The 17,929-nt window shown below is 47.4% G+C and overlaps 1 protein-coding gene across 2 annotated transcripts; it reads right to left on the bottom strand.

The window, feature by feature from the left end:
• Positions 1-385: 385 nt before the first annotated feature.
• Positions 386-15,261, bottom strand: Aldh3a1 (aldehyde dehydrogenase 3 family member A1). Of its 2 annotated transcripts, none has more exons than XM_046419139.2 (11): positions 14,975-15,261; positions 6,800-6,966; positions 5,166-5,397; positions 4,499-4,584; positions 4,005-4,213; positions 3,071-3,188; positions 2,670-2,811; positions 1,909-2,075; positions 1,243-1,342; positions 716-846; positions 386-620 (listed from the first exon to the last, which is right to left on the bottom strand). In XM_046419139.2, the coding sequence occupies exons 2-11, from the start codon at positions 6,959-6,961 to the stop codon at positions 606-608; spliced, it is 1,362 nt and encodes a 453-aa protein (XP_046275095.1). In that variant the 5' UTR covers positions 6,962-6,966; positions 14,975-15,261; the 3' UTR covers positions 386-605. The 2 variants fall into 2 exon arrangements, with proteins under 2 accessions (XP_046275095.1, XP_058427206.1); XM_058571223.1 differs by lacking the exon at positions 14,975-15,261 and adding an exon at positions 9,773-9,853 and having other exon boundaries at positions 387-620.
• Positions 15,262-17,929: the final 2,668 nt, after the last annotated feature.

The raw sequence follows: 17,929 nt of genomic DNA, 5'->3' as shown, positions 1-17,929 counted from the left end.
GATGGCATTAGAGAAGATTATGCTAAATGAAGTTAGCCAATCCCCAAAAAACAAATGCCGAATGTCTTCTCTGATATAAGGGGGGGTGACTCAAAATGGGGTTGGGAGGGAGAGCAGGGGAGGAAGATTACCTCTAGATAGGGAATAGGGGTGGGAGGGAAAGGGAGGGAGAAGGGGAATAGCATGGATGGTGAAAGGAGACCCTCATCACTATATAAAATACATGTATGAAGATGTGAATTTGGTGTCAACATACCTTATATATGATCAGAGATATGATAAATTATGGTATAATGGTGTATTAAGAATTGTAATGCAAAAAGAAATAAAAAAATATTAAAATCCCACCCCTCCAAAAAAAAAAAAAGAAGAAGCATTAACAGCACGACTTTTCATGCAGAAACCTTTATTGGTCCCTATGTGTCCTGCCAGGGGAAGGGTCTTGGAGAGTTGGGACCTGGGGTCCATCTGGGAGTTGGGGGCTTGCCTAGGAGAGCAGAGAAGCAAGAGGCCAGAGTCAGGAGCTCCAGGAGTCGGAGAGCAAGAGAGGTGTCTCATCCTCTGGTGGCCGCACAGCACAGATAGGCCAGGTGCAGTGGCCCTCTTCAGTGCCAGGGCATCTATAAGGAAGGACAGGTGGGGGCAGTGAGGACCAAGCCCCTGCGCTGTCTGGCACAGCCTGCTTCCCCTGGCAGCCCCATTCTCCACCTCTCACCTTGGCTGGGCTTGGGGGGTACCTGGCCTTGTGGGCATCGTCATTCAGTAAAGACCTCACCAGGCAAGAACGGCGGTGGGAGAAGGTCTCGAAGCTCTTCCGGCCGTGGTAGGCCCCCATACCGCTGTGCCCTGTGGGAGGAGCTTGCTCAGGGCCAGGATTCCACCCCCAAGTTGTGCCTACAAGCCTCTAGGGCCCCTTTTCTGAGCCTCCTACAGGTGAATGATCCTTAGGATTTCTTCCTGGGCATCCATGCTGGGGACAATATAGAGAGTGCCTAGGAAGAGTCCAAACTGGGCCAGCTATGCCACTAAAAGAGGTTAAGACCCTTGACTTGGGGTCTTCGTGGAACGGATTAGTGCACCAGGGATGCATTAGTGCTCCAAGGCCGAAGTCAGAGGTCCAAATAGGAGAGGTAAGTGGGAATCTATGGCTCCTGGCTGCTCCAGGTCCCCCTGAATTCCCCCTGATGGTCTTCCCTGGGCAAGAGGGGAAGCAGGTGGGCTGAGAGCCAGTCCTAGACTCACCCACGCCCCCGAAGGGCAGAGAGTGCACAGTGATGTGTACGATGACGTCGTTGGCCGTCACCCCGCCACTTGATGTCTCTGAGATCATTTTCTTGATCACCTGTTTGAGGACCAAGCTGCTGATTATCCACTCCTGCTGAGAGGATGCCGAGGGCTTCCCTTCCTGTCCTGTCTCAGCATGTTCTGGAGCCATAAGGACATAGGTAGCAGAGGCACAGCTACCTACCATCTCAGCCCTTCCCAAGTATCACATGTCCCTCAGCACCACCTGGGGAGGTAGTATGAGCAACAGCTCCGATGACCAGGTGATGCTACTGTCTTCTTAGATACTTCTTCTTTCTTTTTTTAAAAAAATTATTTATTTATGTGTCTTTAGTTTTAGGTGGATACATTACTTTGTTTTTATGTGGTGCTGAGGATCGAACCCAGTGCCTCACGCATGCTAGGCGAGCACTCTACCACTGAGCTACCACCCCAGCCCCTTACATACTTCTTAAAGACAAGGCTAAAGAGGTTCAGAAGGTCTAATGTCTTGCCCAATGTCACACAGCCAATGAACTAGGAAGCTGTAATTTGAATTCAGGCCGGTGGATCCCTGGATCCTACTTGCATGTGACTGCTGTGCCCAGAAGCCCCAGGACCCAGGCAGGAGGACCATCGGCTCACATTGTTATTGTTGGAGAAGACATAGAGAGCCAGGGGCTTCTCACGCTGGTTGATGAACTGGATGGCTTCCTCCAGGCTGCGCACACACGCGATGGGCATCACTGGTCCAAAGATTTCCTCTTGCATCACCTGGGACTGGGGGTCCACATCCGTGAGGATGGTGGGGGCTGAGGTGGGAGAGGAGCCAGAGTTAGTGCTGAGACCCCCTTCCACCCAGCCAGCATGTCTGATTCTTGCTTCTACTCTTTCCCAGAGGATGCTGCCCAGTGTTAGGGAGGGGGACGGATGAGATGCTAAAGAGCTCTTCCCATGATCCATGCACCTCCTGGGGTCCATCATGGCAGACCGCTGGACTATTCTGAATTAACCTACACGGCAGTAATGGGGCAGGCACAGCAGCTGGAAGGATACAAGTATCTCCTTCTGTCTCTTCAACAAAATGGGGTCCAAATGGATCTCATCTGGTGACCCAATCCTAGGCACCAGGGGTTCTTATTATGACCTCTACTGTCCCCATCATCGACTGGCGTTCTGGTCTTGTGGGAGATGGGCTTCTGGGGCTGGAATGGGGCTTCTTGGGAGGCATGGTCAGCCCTGCCTACTAAGGGCCCCCGAGTCTCTCCAAGCCCACTGGTGAGAATAATTTATGCTCATCAGAGGGCTCTGCCTGGTGGTCACGTATCTGAGCTGCTTTCTGTGAACTTGGTGGGAACCTTGGAGGACCAGCAGCCTGGCAGTGCTCTAGAGGGCCCGATACGCACCTATGTAGCGGGAGGCCATATCTCCAGTGCCTCCATGGGCCACTTTCTGGCCCTCAATTAGCCCCATCACCCTCTGGAAGTGCCGGGCATTAATGATTCTTCCATAGTCACGTGACTTCTTGGCATCTTCCCCATAGAACTCCTGAGAAGAGATGGAGGCTTCAGGGAAGGACAAAGGCTTCCAAGCCACATGTCAGCAGACTGGGTGATGGGATTCTGGGTGCAGAGGTTTTTTTTTTTTTATGCTTTTTAAACTTTCTGAAATGATCTCTATTGCGTGTGTGTATTCCTTGTATGATCAGAAGAAAGGAACGATTTGCTCAAGTCGAGAGGTCATTCCTGGTGTCGCCCACCTCTTGCCTCACAGCTCCCACTCTCAGGCTCCAGGGCCCCATACTCACTTTCAGAGACTTCTTTAGTTTCTCCACGATTTGGTGCTGGATTGAGGGGTCACAAAGGATGTAGTCAGGGGCCACACAGGTCTGGCCGCTGTTCATGAATTTCCCCCAGGCAATGCGTCTGTGAAAATTCCAGAGTGGATTATGTCCTGCAGGCCATGGGAAGATTCCCAAGAACGCAGGCCTTATTCCGTGCGCTCAGGGTCAAGGCATAGTGGGCTTAGCACACTGGTCAGTGGGAGCCACAGGCTGTGAGCAGGTCACAGTGAATCTTTCTAAGCAGCCCACTCACTTCTGGGCACTGGGCTGAGAGCGCCTTCTGGAGCCAATGTGTGCTAAACTCATTGGTGGCAGGTGGGGGAACTTCTGGGGGATATCTGGGGTTGGTGGACTTTGTGCCTCTATGATCAGCCTTCGTGGCCCAGTGTTACCTCTACTTGCACCCCCTACCCCATCTCCAAGGACCACATATGTGGTGCACAGAGGTGGCCAGAGCCCTGGCTAAGGTCGGAAGGTCAAGATATGAGTCCTGCCTTGGACACTGAGTGTCAGCAGCTCTTCTCATGGGTCATGATCTCCAGATTATCAGCTCAATTATGGCAGAGGGCTGGTCAGGGCCAACTTCTTCGTGCCCTGAACACCCCACACTTGTTTTTCTTGCAGTCTCTGCTTGGACCATTGCCTCCCCTGTGATGTCCACACAGTGGTCAGAGCTCTGCCTAGAACTCTCTTCCTCCAGGAAGCCTTCCTGGACTCAATGCACCTTTTCTGTGAATGAGGTTCCTTTCCTGCTTCTACTACCCCCGCCCCCAGAGCTCCTGCTGAGGACTGCAGGCCCAGTGGGGAAAGGGCCCATTTGTACTATTCAGAGCAGAATTGCAGTGCTTAGCCTGCAGCCTGGGTGTGCTAGAGACAGCAGAAGGAATGGCCTCCTCACCGGCAGGCCACATCCAGATTGCAGTCCTTGTCCACATAGCAGGGGCTCTTTCCTCCCAGTTCCAGTGTGACAGGAGTCAGGTGCTTGGCAGCAGCCGTCATAACAATCTTCCCTACGCCTGTGCTGCCCGTGTAGAAGATGTGGTCAAATCTCTCCTTGAGCACCTCTGTGGTCTCAGGGACACCCCCATTTATCACTGGGTACAGGTCCTTTCATGCAAGGAGAGAAGAAAGGCTCAGCAAAGACCAACTCCCTCCTCACCCCTGCATGTAAGGCCGTGGCTGAGACCAGTGGTCCTGTGGCCCAGCAACTCAGCACCCTACCCTGGCTGGCCACTGGCAAGTAGAGCTCCCCTATTAGGGCTCAGAGACTTTCTGTTCATCCCAGCAGGAGAGGGCAGCTCCTGGGAGCTATACTTCCCCAACCTGAGGCTTGGTCAAGCCCCAAAGACCTGACCTCAAACAGTTATCTTTGAGCCCTGGAGGGTACCTTACCTTATCTACATACTGAGGGAGGATGGTGGCAAGCAGGTTTGCCATGTTCTCACTCAGCTCTGAGGGTTTGAGAACCACTGCATTCCCTGCAAAGTAAACAGACTTAGCGCCACACCAGGCCACCCCAAATGCTCTTCTCTCTTATTGACCAACCCTGGAGCCTTCCTTCCAACATCATTGTCCTCAGAGGCGTGGAGGGAAGACTTGTAGGAACATGCACAAGCACATAAACTTGCAATACACACAAGGCATAGGCTGAGGAGCACGCATGATCAGATGCCACAGGAACAAACTCAGGCACACAGGTACACACATAGGCTCATGCTGGCTAGAACTGCAGCACCTTCCCCTCTGCAGTTGCTGGGAGGCTGGGAAAGAGGAAAGGACAAAGGAGAGGGAGATGCTCTTGGGCTGGTTGGGAGAGTAGTGTTAGCCCCTCCTGGTCGATTTAGCTGAGAGCTGCCCTAGCCACCCACACACATGGGCAGGTGGAGGCTGTTCTCATGGTTATCTGCATCTGACTGGCCTCGGATGCAGGTACCTGGAGGCCTAACTAAATGGTTTTGTCTCCACAGCCTCCTGTGAAAGTCACATCAAACCACTGTCTGCCACCAGGTCTCCTCTTTCCCCCAGGCCTGAGCCCCTCTTGGAATGGAGCCTCTAGTACCTGCAGCAATGGCGCCGGCCATGGGCTGGATAATGAGGTTGAAGGGGTAGTTCCAGGTGCCGATGATGAGGACCACTCCCAGGGGCTCCGAGTGGATATAGGACTCATCCTGCTGGGTCTCAGGAGTCTTCTCCACAGGCTCATCCTTGACCCACTCATGGAGATTCTTGATCATATACGCAATCTCCTCCAGAACGTACCCCACCTCCTCACAGTAGGCGGTCCATTCATTCTGTGGTGAAGACACCATGTAAGCTCCTAGCCCAGAAGCAAGGCCAAGCTTCTGGGGGTGCAAGCTAGGCATTCCCAGTCCTCAGCTGCCAGGGCAATGGGAGTTGTACACCATGGGTTCCCCAGCCCAGGTGGGGGACCAGGAATAGAGAGTACATGGGGGTTGGGGGAGAAACAGAGGTGAGGGTCTAACAGGAGTGGTGGATCTAACTTCTGCTACATTGGGGGTTCTGGCAGGGAGAGGACTGGTGACTGAAAGAAAAAGCCAGGCCTGGATGGAGGAGACAGATTTGAGGGTCATTAGTGAGTGTGTGTGTCGGGGGGAGAGGGGGAATTGAGCAATGTGTTGTGTTGTCTGGGAAAGTTTATGGGTCAAAAATAAGACCTGAACCTAGGAAGGAGCTCTCTCAAGACCACCCTGAAGAAATGGGGACAGGGAGATGGCTTCCCAAGAGAGTCAGAAGGGAAGCCAGGAGACAAGGTGACAGAGGGAGTAGGCAGGGGACTGAGGGCTTCTGGGGCAGCACAGAGTGAGGAGAGGGGAGGCACAGACAGAAAATATGAGCTTTGGCTGTGAGGTCAAGAGAGTGAGTTTTCTCGTTTTAGTTTTAAGATGAATAGTCCTGAGCAATCTTCTAAAACTACAGAATAGGGTGGTGGGAAGGCCTTGAGATGGCAGAGGGGTGAGCTCCAAAGATCTGGACCCTGCAGAGACACCTTTTCTCTTCTCTCAGGCAAGAGGGAGGGTGGAAACAGGCTCAGATGTGTTCTGGGCCCTACGGTGAAAGGTTTGTGAATCGGAGGAGTCTCATTCTCTCAGAGTGAGTGAAGGAGCAGCCCCAACCCCCCTGCAGCCACAGGGAGCAGGTGGCCTCCCGGCTGCAGCAAACTGTTCCTTGGCATGGAGAGCCAGGTGTTCCCATGTGGGACTCAGGGCACCAGATGCTCCGGGTGTCCTGTAGGAGGAGATTGGTTGGAATGGGTGGTCTTATGTTACAAGCTAAGACCTGGTCAGGATGAAAAAAACTGGTGAAGAAACCTGGTCAGGAGGTAAAAGCAGACAGACGAGGGTAAGGAGTGCCCTGCACAACAGCAAAATGCACTGGGGTACAGTGGAACCCCTCTGCTGAGAGTGAGAGGAAAAGAGAGGGTGGTATGCCACTTCTCAGCTGTTGATGAACTGGGTGACTCCAAGCCGTTCCTAAACCTTTCCAAGCCTCATTTTCCCTTCTATAATATGGTCATGACACTCAACGGAGGGTTTTGGGGGCCGAGCCTGATCCTTTGTAAAATGTTGAGCACAGAACCCCATGCACGCTAGCGATACCCTACACCAAACCACAACTGTCCCCACTCTCGTGGAGGTCTCCCGCGCAGCCCTGCAGCCCTGCTAGCAGGAGCACCTTGTGCAGATCAGCGGCCAAAGCCTCCACGATGTCCGGCTGGCGCTCCTGGATCATGCGCCGCAGCGCCTCCAGTTGCTGGATCCGGAACTGCAGCGGGCGGGTCAGGCCTGAGTTGAAGGCGGCCCTGGCCCTCTTCACCACGTCGCTGATCTTGCTCATGGTACCTAGGGACAGAGGGGATCTTGCAGCAGGGTGGAGGAGGTTGGAAAGAAGGCCACGTCCTTGGCTCAGAGATGCATCTAGGCACCTACACCAGTGGACTTGCTCACGCTTACTGTTCCCCCGCTGCCTTAATAGTATAGGAAGAGGGTTAACTTCTCTGGATCCATGAAAATTGTCATTTTTACTGCGAGGTCCCCTTTTCTACTGCAAATTTCAGGATCCTTCTGGTGTTTTGAGATGTCCCAGGGCAAACTGACATCCGCAATTAGGGTGAGGAAGCCCTGATGCTGATCTTAAGCAGAATTGCTCATGTGGGTTCTTTCTTGGCAGTGTGCTGGCAACAGGACTCTTCCTGGCATCTCTGGTGTCCCACTCTTGCCTCTACCTGCTTGCAAAGCTGGTGAAACACCCCCAGGCAAACATTCCAGGAACTGTAACACACTTTCCAGATTAGATTGGGTGAACATTGGTCAAGAGTCCACGGCTCAGGTTGATTAAAGAAAAACTAGCAACAAAATACCTGAAAACCTTTTCTGGTGGTGACTGGTCAAGAGCTAAAGCAGGCATAAGTCATTAAATCAGGGCGTGCTAAGCCTGGGAGACACAGATAAATGCTAGCAAGGAACTCGCAAGCTTTCCGGTTTCTGTGCAAAAATATGGAGGTAATTCCCGTTACTTGTTCAAGAGGCCATCTTGGCAAATTGGATTGGTTCTTCTGAGGGCAACTGGGCAATATCTAGCAAAAGGCTTCCAAAGGTATTTTACCTGCACAAAAGGTTCATATTCAGGAGTTTATAGTAATTACTGTATTCCTAAGCAGTCACTGAAGTCATCACAGTTTGTATAGAATAAATACTGAAGACACTCTAAAGGCCCTAAGGCAGGAGGCAGTTCAAATGAACTATGCTGCATTCAGTGTGGTGGTTATTGGGCAGTATTTAGGAATGAAATAAAGTTACTCAGCATGTTAATAAGGGCTCTGTGTGTGCCAGATGTGTCCCAGGCTCTAGGGACAAGGAACAGGTTATGGAATGACAGGACTGCCAGGCTTGCATGTGTGATGTACATGCACTTTTGCAGGCATACAAGAGAAGACCAGAAAGATAGCCTCATCACAGGGGAGCATTGGATGGAGGTAATATTTGGTGATCTTTGTTTTCTTTTCTTTCTCTTTTATTTTTTTCTTTCTTTCTTTCCCTTCTCTCTCATTTTGGGGATCGGAACCCAGGGCTTCCCACATGCTAAACACTCTCTGCCACTAAACTAGACCCCTGTGCCACTGCTCCAGTGATCTCTGTTTCTTCTCTAGTGTAACTTTTTTTTTTTTTGTGATGAGCTCATATTTTTAAATGTCTGGTCACATTTTTGAATAGGCATACGTGTTCATTCAAAATTTAGAAGAGACAAAAAGGTCACACAGGAAAGTGTCTCTTCCTTTCTACCAGCTGTCAGGTCCTACCCCAGAGGTGGCCACTATTACCAGTTCCTCGCTTTCCTTTCAGAGATATTTAATCCACCCACAGACATTGCCTAACATTGGGCAGCATGGTAGAGGGAGGGGAATTTCCATCTTGCAAAAAAAAAAAAAAAAAAGCAAGAAAAAAAATCACTGCATATCACACACACATAATACTTAATCATATTAGATATAGATATAGGATCCTGCTTGAATTTTTGTTCCTGATTCCTTCCACCACTTCTCTTCCCCATGAGGTGCTGACCCTAGCCCCAGGTCCAGTCCCAGACTTTCTGTTCAGGGAAGAGGGACCCTGCTGATCTCTAGGACATGCTACTGGCCTGTACATGCTACTGCTCACTCCCTATGACTTGGCAGGAGGCTAGGGAAGCCTCCTTACTGAGACCTCTTGGCTCTACCTGACTGTAGGGCAGGATCCTCCTGCTGAACCTGACTCTAGCCATACAGCTCCCTCCTCAGCCTTGGATGGTTGAACCAGCCACTAGCTACTAAGACCAGGAGAAGAGCCTGGGGATGAGTAGGATGGTACTGGGCTCATGCCCCAGAGTCACCACTCAGAAGCATGTGGGCCTCATTTGTGAGCAGCCAGGGATGACCACAGAACTGCTTCCCAGATTAATAGTGACACAAAGCACCTGTCATAGTGCTCGGCACCCAGACAGGAACGTCTTTTGATGCAAACTGGGATCCTTCTCCCAGAGCCAGCCCACCATCTGGGTGACACCGTGTCCTCCAGCATCCCCCAAACACACTACCTTCATCTGTGCTGACTTTGACTTTGCCCTAGCATCCCTCATCTAGGCTCCCCACCCAGCCTTCCCTTCAATCACCACCATGCTCCATAGTAAACAGCTCATGAAGAAGGAACAGCTAGGGGTTTGTCTCACAGATGAGGAGAGTGAAGCTGAAAACTGTTCAGTGCTCTAGCTTTGGTGTCACAGTTGGCAATTACCAAGGTCAGGATTTGAACACACATCCATCTCTGTCAGCCCCACTGCCTTCCAGGGGAGTGAAGAGCCCTGACAGCCCACCCAGCTCTTCCACCCAAAGACCACCTCAGTTCCTCTGCTCCATGAATTCCCAGGACCTCCACCTCCTAGTGCTATAAGAATGGCAGAGCTACCAGATATCTGACCTGGGACCCTCAGTGCGTCCAACTGGGAGGATGCTCACTCCTAAGATGATGATCCTGGGGCAGGGACCAGCCCCACTCACAGATGGATGGAGGACTTTTCACCCTAAGGGCCCCTGTTCCCAGTGCAGGCTCTGCCCAGGTATCCCCACCTCGGAGGGGAGGGTGAAGGAAAGGGAACCTAGGGGAAGAGGATTACCTTCAATATAGTCTCTCCTTAGTGGCTGGGGCTCCTGGAATGAACAGAACCCAAGAGGGGACATATTTAAGGACCTTTCTTCCCGCCCATTTGGCTCTTGGAGTCCCTGCCCAGGAAGTGTGCGTGACAAGGAAAAAATAATATTCAAATGTGGGGTGTAGCACAATCTGGACCTTGGCTCCTACAGCTGGGGCTGGGGCTTGGGGGATTAGGTCTTGGGTTGTCTGTTTTTGTTTTATTCTGAAAGGCAAGATGAGTCTGTGAAGCCTTGGGCAGGGCTCATAGCCCGCCTTCAAAAGGAGCCTGGGATTATCATGGGCGTGGGGGCCACTGACTGATTCAGCCTGGCATGGACCTTGTCCAGATTTCCAAAGTGTGTTTGCCAGATGCTGTTTTTGGAGTTTCCTGTTATATAAGGTCAGCAGCGGGTGAGCCACAGGTCACAGCAGTGTACCACGCGATGCCCCCCCTCCCAAATTCACATTCCCCTCTGTCCCCACCATGTGCACAGGTACCACGGCTCTGTTGAGGCAGAGACCCCAAACTGAAGACTGGGGCTTTCTGTGGGGGGTCCTCACTGATATGGGGATCTGCTCCCTCACTGACTAGCAAAAAAGGGCCAGAAGCTTCTCCTGCAAGGTCACCTGGGAAGGCCCTATTCCTGGAAGTCCCTTCCCCGCAGTTTAACAGACGTTTGCTGGGTGTCCGCTCTGTGCCACACCACGGGGGGCACTGTATTCTGTCACTTCTCAGTATACCAGACTCTGGGCCTTCTCCTACTTGATGCTTCCCTGACACCCTTGCCCCACGTGGAGGCTGGCATTTGGGTGTCTTGGTCTCCCATTTACTGGGAGGAAAAGATAAGGTCCCCATTATGACCTATGAGCCCCTGAGGATGTGGTCTTCATTTCTCCCTCCTTCTACCTGGATCAGCCTGCAGCATATATCCATCCAGGTGGTTCATCTTCACATCATGTCACATGACACCACCTGGTCCTTGTTTCCTTTTTCTCCAGAGCATCTTTATCCTTCTGAGGTGCTATCTATCCACAGTGATGTGCCACGTGACCACAACCCACATATTGATGGTCCTTGTAATGGGGTTTTAAATTCCTACCACCTGGCGACAGTGGGGCAATTGTAATCTCACAGGGCAACACCTTGCTCAAATGTCTGCTGGTGTGAACAAATCCACTACACGGCGGTTTTTAAAGGTACGACACATAGAACTATGTGCGGGGCATGATACAGGATGATGGTAATGAACAACTGTGACTGGTGCATGTATTTGCTTATACCATATTTTATCACCCTTATCATTTTAGAGTGTATTCCTTTCACTTACAAATTTTTTTTTCCTCTGAAGAGTGCGCTCTGCTGCCTCATACATCATATGTTTACAGTATCTTTTGATAATGTCATTTTTTTCTTGTGGGAACTTAATCATCATTGCTTTGCTCATTGTTGCCCTGAGAACAATAGGTCATACCACATATGGACCACATAGTGCAGGTGTGTAGTGGATGAGACCACCTGGTTAGTGTAAGTGTGTTCTATGGTGCTCACATGGTGATGAAACTGCCTAAGGATGTCGTTAAGTGACACATGGTTGTACTTATTTTGTTTGCTACCTGGCCTCCCCTTACTGGACTCCACTAACCAGAATGTGTTTTGTTCACTGCTGAAACTCCCAGCACCTGGAATAAGTTTGGCATGCAGCAGGTACTCAATAAATATTTGTTGAATAGTGCAATAAATAAAAACAATTAAGAATAAAATGAAAACTGTAGTAATGGGGGTTTGTGTGGGATGTTAGAGGGGCTCAGAAGAGGGTCCTGTGAAAAGCACATCTGAGCCAAGTGAGAGGTATTCAGGCAAGGGATAGCAAGGGACCTTGAAACAGAAAGTAAAGGTACAGAGACAGGAAATAAGAGAAGGCTGTCCACCACAGTTTGTCACCAATAAGGTGTGATATGTACGGTGTGGCCAGCAGGAGGTGAGGAGATGGATGGTGTTCTATGGGCACAGAGGCTTGTAGGTCAGTCGGGTCAGGCTGGGGAGGTGGCGAGCAACAATGATCTTATCATACAGATATGTCTTGATAATTTTTTGTTTTGCTTTTGCCATAAGTAGCAACAATAGGGGGTTATCAGACAGAGCAAGAAGCCCTGAAAGGTTTTAAATAACAGAGAACAAAACCCCCAAGGTTGTTTTTTTTTTGGGGGGGGGGGTTAAAATCTTCACTTATAGACCTTAGGTTTAGCTCAGTGGTAGACTGCTTGCCCAACACACATGAGGCCCTATGTTCCCCAGCACTGAATAAATAAATAAAAAGAGTTTTAGCTTTGGCATAGCTTGGGTTGTAATAGAAACTCCTGCCGATACCTGTTCGTGAGATTGGTATCTCTGCAAGCCCTAACAATGTGTTCCTGATCCTCATCCTAGACTGGGCTACTACGCTCTTCCTCCTGGGTCACTGTCCTCACTACCTGCCTGTTCTCCCTGAAGCCTGAAATTATCTTCCGTGATGTCTTCTTTAAAAGGCTGCCTATGGGGACTTTGGACAATGAAGAAAGGCCTGAGCATATCTCTTCCCTGATTAAAAAACTTCAGTGGCTTCCTATTGCTCACAGGGAAAAAAATTCCATGGCCTCCGGGTCCTGTGTATCTTGGCTCCTGGCTGCCGCACATGCTTCACTTTATATCACCGGCCGCTGTTTTCACTACCTTCAGGCCACTAGCATTCCTCAACAGGGCCAGGAGATTTCCTCCCTCAAGGCCTTTTCATGCCATTCTCCCTCCCTGGGACACTTTCCCTTCTACTCTGTACCAACCTAATTCTTACCTGTGTTCAGATCTCAGCTTTCCTGATCCCTTCCCCCACAATAATACATCCCTTACTTCTAGGAGCTTGGCAAAAATCTGCAATCAAATCTTTGTGTAACTATTTTGATCGCTTTTCTTCTCTCCTTGTCTCTCCATGAACTGGAATTCACATGAAGGCAGCAATCTCAGCTTTTGTTCAGTACGTATGCCCAGCACTTAGCACAGTGCCTGGGACAGAGGGAGACCTCAGAAGATATGGAAGCAGCCCAATGTGCCAAATCATCCTACATGTGGGGATGCCTGGGGTCTAAGATAAAAAGAAATTATCCATCATATTAAAAATCATCTTTTACTAGAAAGATGATTTTCAGCAGATTTACCTAGGGACAAGAAAACCCACACATGATGCCTCTTATGGGCAGACAGAGAATGGTCTGTGAGCATGTGGTGGGAACATCCAGGAACACCTGAAACTCCAGTCGATGTGGAATTCCGGCAAGTGCAGGCCTGGCAGATGACCCCAAGAAGTGGGAACTTATCGACCGCTTGATTGAAAAATACCACATGGCCAGAAGGGTCTGTTAGCCTGGAAAAACTACCTCAGAGACCAGCTGACTGATAGTACCCATCATGGATGCATGGATAAGCAGGCAGCAGCCTTGGTAGGGTCTCCCAATTGCCATGGAGAGGTGCTGATGGCTGTGGAGATTGATGGGATGAGGTGGCTCTCATCCTGTGCATGCCAGGCCTCCTCCTGATATGCTGGCTTCCCCAGCCACTTGTAAGCAGCAAGAACATGCTTTGGTACCACTGACTTGGCAGCTATTCTTGTTATAGTTAAAAAGACAGACAGTCCCCAATGATGGTAAGAATGTTGGGAGCCTCCTGCATCACTGGGAGAGTATAAAATGGTGCAGCTACTTTAGAACATAGTGTGGAAGTTCCTCAAGTAGTTATACAGAGAGTTACAGTATGACCTACAATTTCATTACTAAGCATGTACACAAGAGAAAGGAGAACACCTGTCCACAGAAAAATCTGGGCATGAATGTTCCTAGCAGCATTATTCATAATAGCCAAAAAGTGGAAACAACCCAGATGTCCATCAACTGATGAATGATAAAAGAAATGTGCCATAGTCATGTGATGGGTTAGTATTCAGTCATAAAAGGAAAGAGCAACTGATATTTGCTCTAAAGAAATGTGCCATAGTCATATACTGGGTTAGTATTCGGCTATAAAAGGGAACGAGCAACTGATACATGCTCCAACATGAATGAATCTGGAAAACATAATGCTGAATGAAAGAAGCCAGATACATATTCATATATTGCATGATTCCCCTTATATGAAATATCCAGAGAAGGCAAATTCATAGGGATGGAAAATAGATTAGTGGTTTCTGGGCTTTGGGGAGGCATTAGAGGCAAGGAATAGGAAGTGACTGCTAATGGATATGGGCTTTCTGTTAGGGGAGATGGAAATGTTTAAAAATTGATTGTGGTGAGGGTTGAAAACAGAACTTAAAAAATCAAGTTGTACACTTTAAGTATGAAGTATGTTTTTATTATTTTAATTCATTTTCTTTTGCAATGCTGGGATGGAACCCAGGGCTTTCCTTATGCTAGGCAAGTACTCAACCACTGAGCTACACCCTCAGCCCACTTATTTTAATGTACCATACTAAACTATCATTCATGTAGATCCTCTGCCCTCAAGTATCACTCCCAACTCCTTCTGTCTGGGCAGAAATAGTGACTTCCTTCAAAAGAGTTCAATGTGGATGAAAGAGAAAAGAATAAGATACAGCAAAGAACCTGACAAACATGACCTCATGCAGAGATTAAGGTCAACACCACAGTGATGTGTCACATTGCTCCCATATGTCCTTCATATGATGGGATAAAAAGGGCACCTTCTCTCCGTGATCTTCCTCCTCAAGCCCCTGGCTCCAGCCCCGTCATGACAGAAATATCAGACACACTCAACTGAGAGCCATTCTACGGAACCTGACCACTGCTCCTCTAAATGGTCAAGCCATTCAAAGCAAGGAGGGTCAGAGCCAAGAGGAGCCTAAAGGGACATGGCAGCTGAATGCAATGGGGGCTCCTGGATGGGTTGCTGGGACATATGGGCACTCTACTGTCTTTGTAGTTTTTCTATAAACCTAAAGAGATTCTAAAATAGCTTATATTATGTATGCCCAGCACTTAGCACAGTGCCTGGGACAGAGGGAGACCTCAGAAGATATGGAAGTAGCCCGTATCTTTATGCATTTGCCCCCTTCAGGCTGTATTTCTCTTTCTTCCTACCCAGCCTTCCTTTTCACTGCCAACAGTGCTCTTACTGCCCTTCTGCTCTGGAATTCAGCCATACCTTCTGGGGAAGTGCAGGAGAGAACTTCTGAGGACTTTTTATCTCTCTGTATCAGCTGCCAGTAACAGTCCTTGTGTCAGAGAAGCTGTGGGTTTCCGGACTTGGAAGGTAGGACTGAGCAAGAAGAAATCTTCCTCAGATATGCTGCAGAGATCCCCAATAATCAATGCATCCTTTGGATTTTCCTGCTGCCAGGAAGCTGACTCACTGGAAGTAATCACCGAGTTAAGACAAAAGGCTAGAAAAAGAAGAACAAATCAACACCCAAAGTAGAAGATAGGAAATAAATAAAATCAGGGCCAAAATTATGAAATTGAAACAAAAAAATTCAAAAAATTGATGAAACAAAAAAATTGTTTATTTGAAAAAATAAAATTGATAAACCTTTAGCCAAGCTAATGAAGAAAAAGAGAGAGAAAACTCAAATTACTAAAATTCATAACAAAAAAGAAATATCACCATGGACACTAATGAAATATAGATGATAATCAGAAACTACATTGAAAATCTATACTCCAACAGAACAGAAAACCACAAAGACATCGACAAATTTCTAGAGATATATGACCTGCCCAAATTGAATCAGGACACAGAAAATTTAAACAGATCAATTTTAAGCAGTGAAATTGAAGATTCCATCAAAAGCCTACAAACCCATGACCAAATAGATTCTCAGCTAAGTTCTACCAGATGTTCCTAGAAGAACTAACACCAATACTCTTCCAATTATTCCATGAAACAGAAAAGGAGGGAACCTTTCCAAACTCATTCTATGAACCTAGTATCGCCCGATACCAAAACCAGACAAAGGCACATAAACCAAAGAAAACTTCAGATCAATATGCCTGATGATCATAGATGCAAACATCAATAAAACACTAGGAAATCACCTAAAAACATATTAAAAAGATAGTGCACCATTATCAAGTGGGATTCAATCCGGGGATGCAGGGTTGGTTTGAAATATGGAAATCAATAAATGTAATTCATTACATCAATAGACTTAAAGACAAGAACCACATGAATATCTCAATAGCTGCATAAAAAGCATTTGACAAAATACAGCACCCATTCATATTCAAAACACTAGAAAAACTAGGGATAGTAGGATCATACCTCAACATTGTAAAAGCTATATATACTAAACCCAAGGTCACCATAATAAAAATGGAGAAAAATTGAAAGCATTCTCTTTAAAAACTGGAACAAGACAGGGATACCCTGTTTCACCACTCCTATTCAAAATAGTCCTTGAAAACTAGCCACAGCAATTAGACAAAGAAAAAAAATTAAAGGGATACAAGTAGGAGAAGAAGCACTCAAACTATCCCTATTTGATGAGGGTAAGAGAGACTGGGGACAGGGATGCTGGACTTGGCTTAACCCCTGATGCACATCACTTCTGATCACGGTGATCCCCCGCTAGGAACCCATGATTCTATACCTAGAAGAGTCAAAATCTCCACCAGAAAGCTTCTAGAACTCATAAATTCAGCAAAGTACCAGGATATAAATTATCACCCATAAATCAATTATGTTCCTGTAAACCAGTGATGAGTCACCTGAAAGAAAAATCAAGAAAACTGTCCCATTCACAATATCCTCAAAACAAAACACCCCATTAGGAATCAATCTAACAAAAGAAGTGAAAGAGCTCTACAATGAAAAGTACAAAGCACTAAAGAAAAAAAAATTAAAGAAGACCTTAGAAGATGGAAAGAATAGGCAGAATTAATATTGTCAAAATGGCCATACTATGAAAAGTGTTATACAGATTTAATGCAATTACTATTAAAATTCCAATGATATTCTTCTTAGAAATAGAAAAACTAGCCATGAAATTCCTTTGGAAAAATATGAGGCCCAGAATAGCCAAAGCCATACATATGGAAAAAAGTGAAGAAGGAGACATCACAATACCAGACCTCAAATGATACTGCAGAATCACAGTAACCAGAATGGCATGGTGTTGACTTCAAATGGGCATGAAAACCAATGAAACAGAATAGGAGACACAGAGACAGACCCACACAAATATAATTATCTCATACTAGACAAAAGCGCCATAAACATATGATGGAGAAGAGATAGCCTCTTTAACAAATGATGCTGAGAAAACTGGAAATCCATATGAACATAGCATGAAACTAAACCCCTCTCTCTCACCCTGCAAGATATAAAATTATCACTAATAAACTCAAACTCAATTCAAAGCTGATCAAGGACTGAGGCATTAGACCAGAGACCCTGCTTCTAGATGAAAAAGTAGGCCCAACTCTCTATCATGTAGACTTAGGTACTGACTTCCTTAATAAGACTTCTGAAGTGCAAGATGTAAAACAAAGAATCAATAAATGGGATGGAGTCAAACTAAAAAGCAAAGGAAACAATCCAGAACATAAAGAGAGAGCCTACAGAAAATCTTTGCCACCCTCACCTCAGATAAAAACATTAATCTCCATGATATATAAAGAACACAAAAAAACTTACCACCCCCCAAACCCCAAACCCAATCGATAAATGGCAAAGGAACTGAACAGTCACTTCACAAAAGAAGAAATGCAAATGGTGGAACAAATATATGAAAAAATGTCCAACATCTCCAGCAATTAGAGAAATGCTCATACAATGCTGGTGGGACTTCAAATTGGTGCAGCCAATATGGAAAGCAATATGGAGATTTCTTGGAAAACTAGGAATGGAACCACCATTTGACCCAGCTGTCCCTCTCCTCGATCTTTACCCAAAGGACTTAAAAACAGCATACTACAGGGACACAGCCACATCAATGTTTATAGCAGCACAATTCACAATAGCTAAATTGTGGAAACAACCTAGATGGCCTTCAGTAGATGAATGGATAAAAAAATGTGGCATATATATACACAATGGAATATTACTCAGCAATAAAAGTGAATAAAATCAGTGCATTTGCAGGTAAATGGATGGAGTTAG

The sequence above is a fragment of the Marmota monax genome, unplaced genomic scaffold (assembly GCF_021218885.2).
Source record: "Marmota monax isolate L192 unplaced genomic scaffold, Marmota_monax_Labrador192_F-V1.1 WCK01_AAM20220418_F8-fsc01324, whole genome shotgun sequence".
Taxonomy (NCBI): Eukaryota; Metazoa; Chordata; class Mammalia; order Rodentia; family Sciuridae; genus Marmota; species Marmota monax.
The sequence above is the reverse complement of the archived record's forward strand: the minus strand, read 5'-3'. Positions and strand labels throughout refer to the sequence as shown.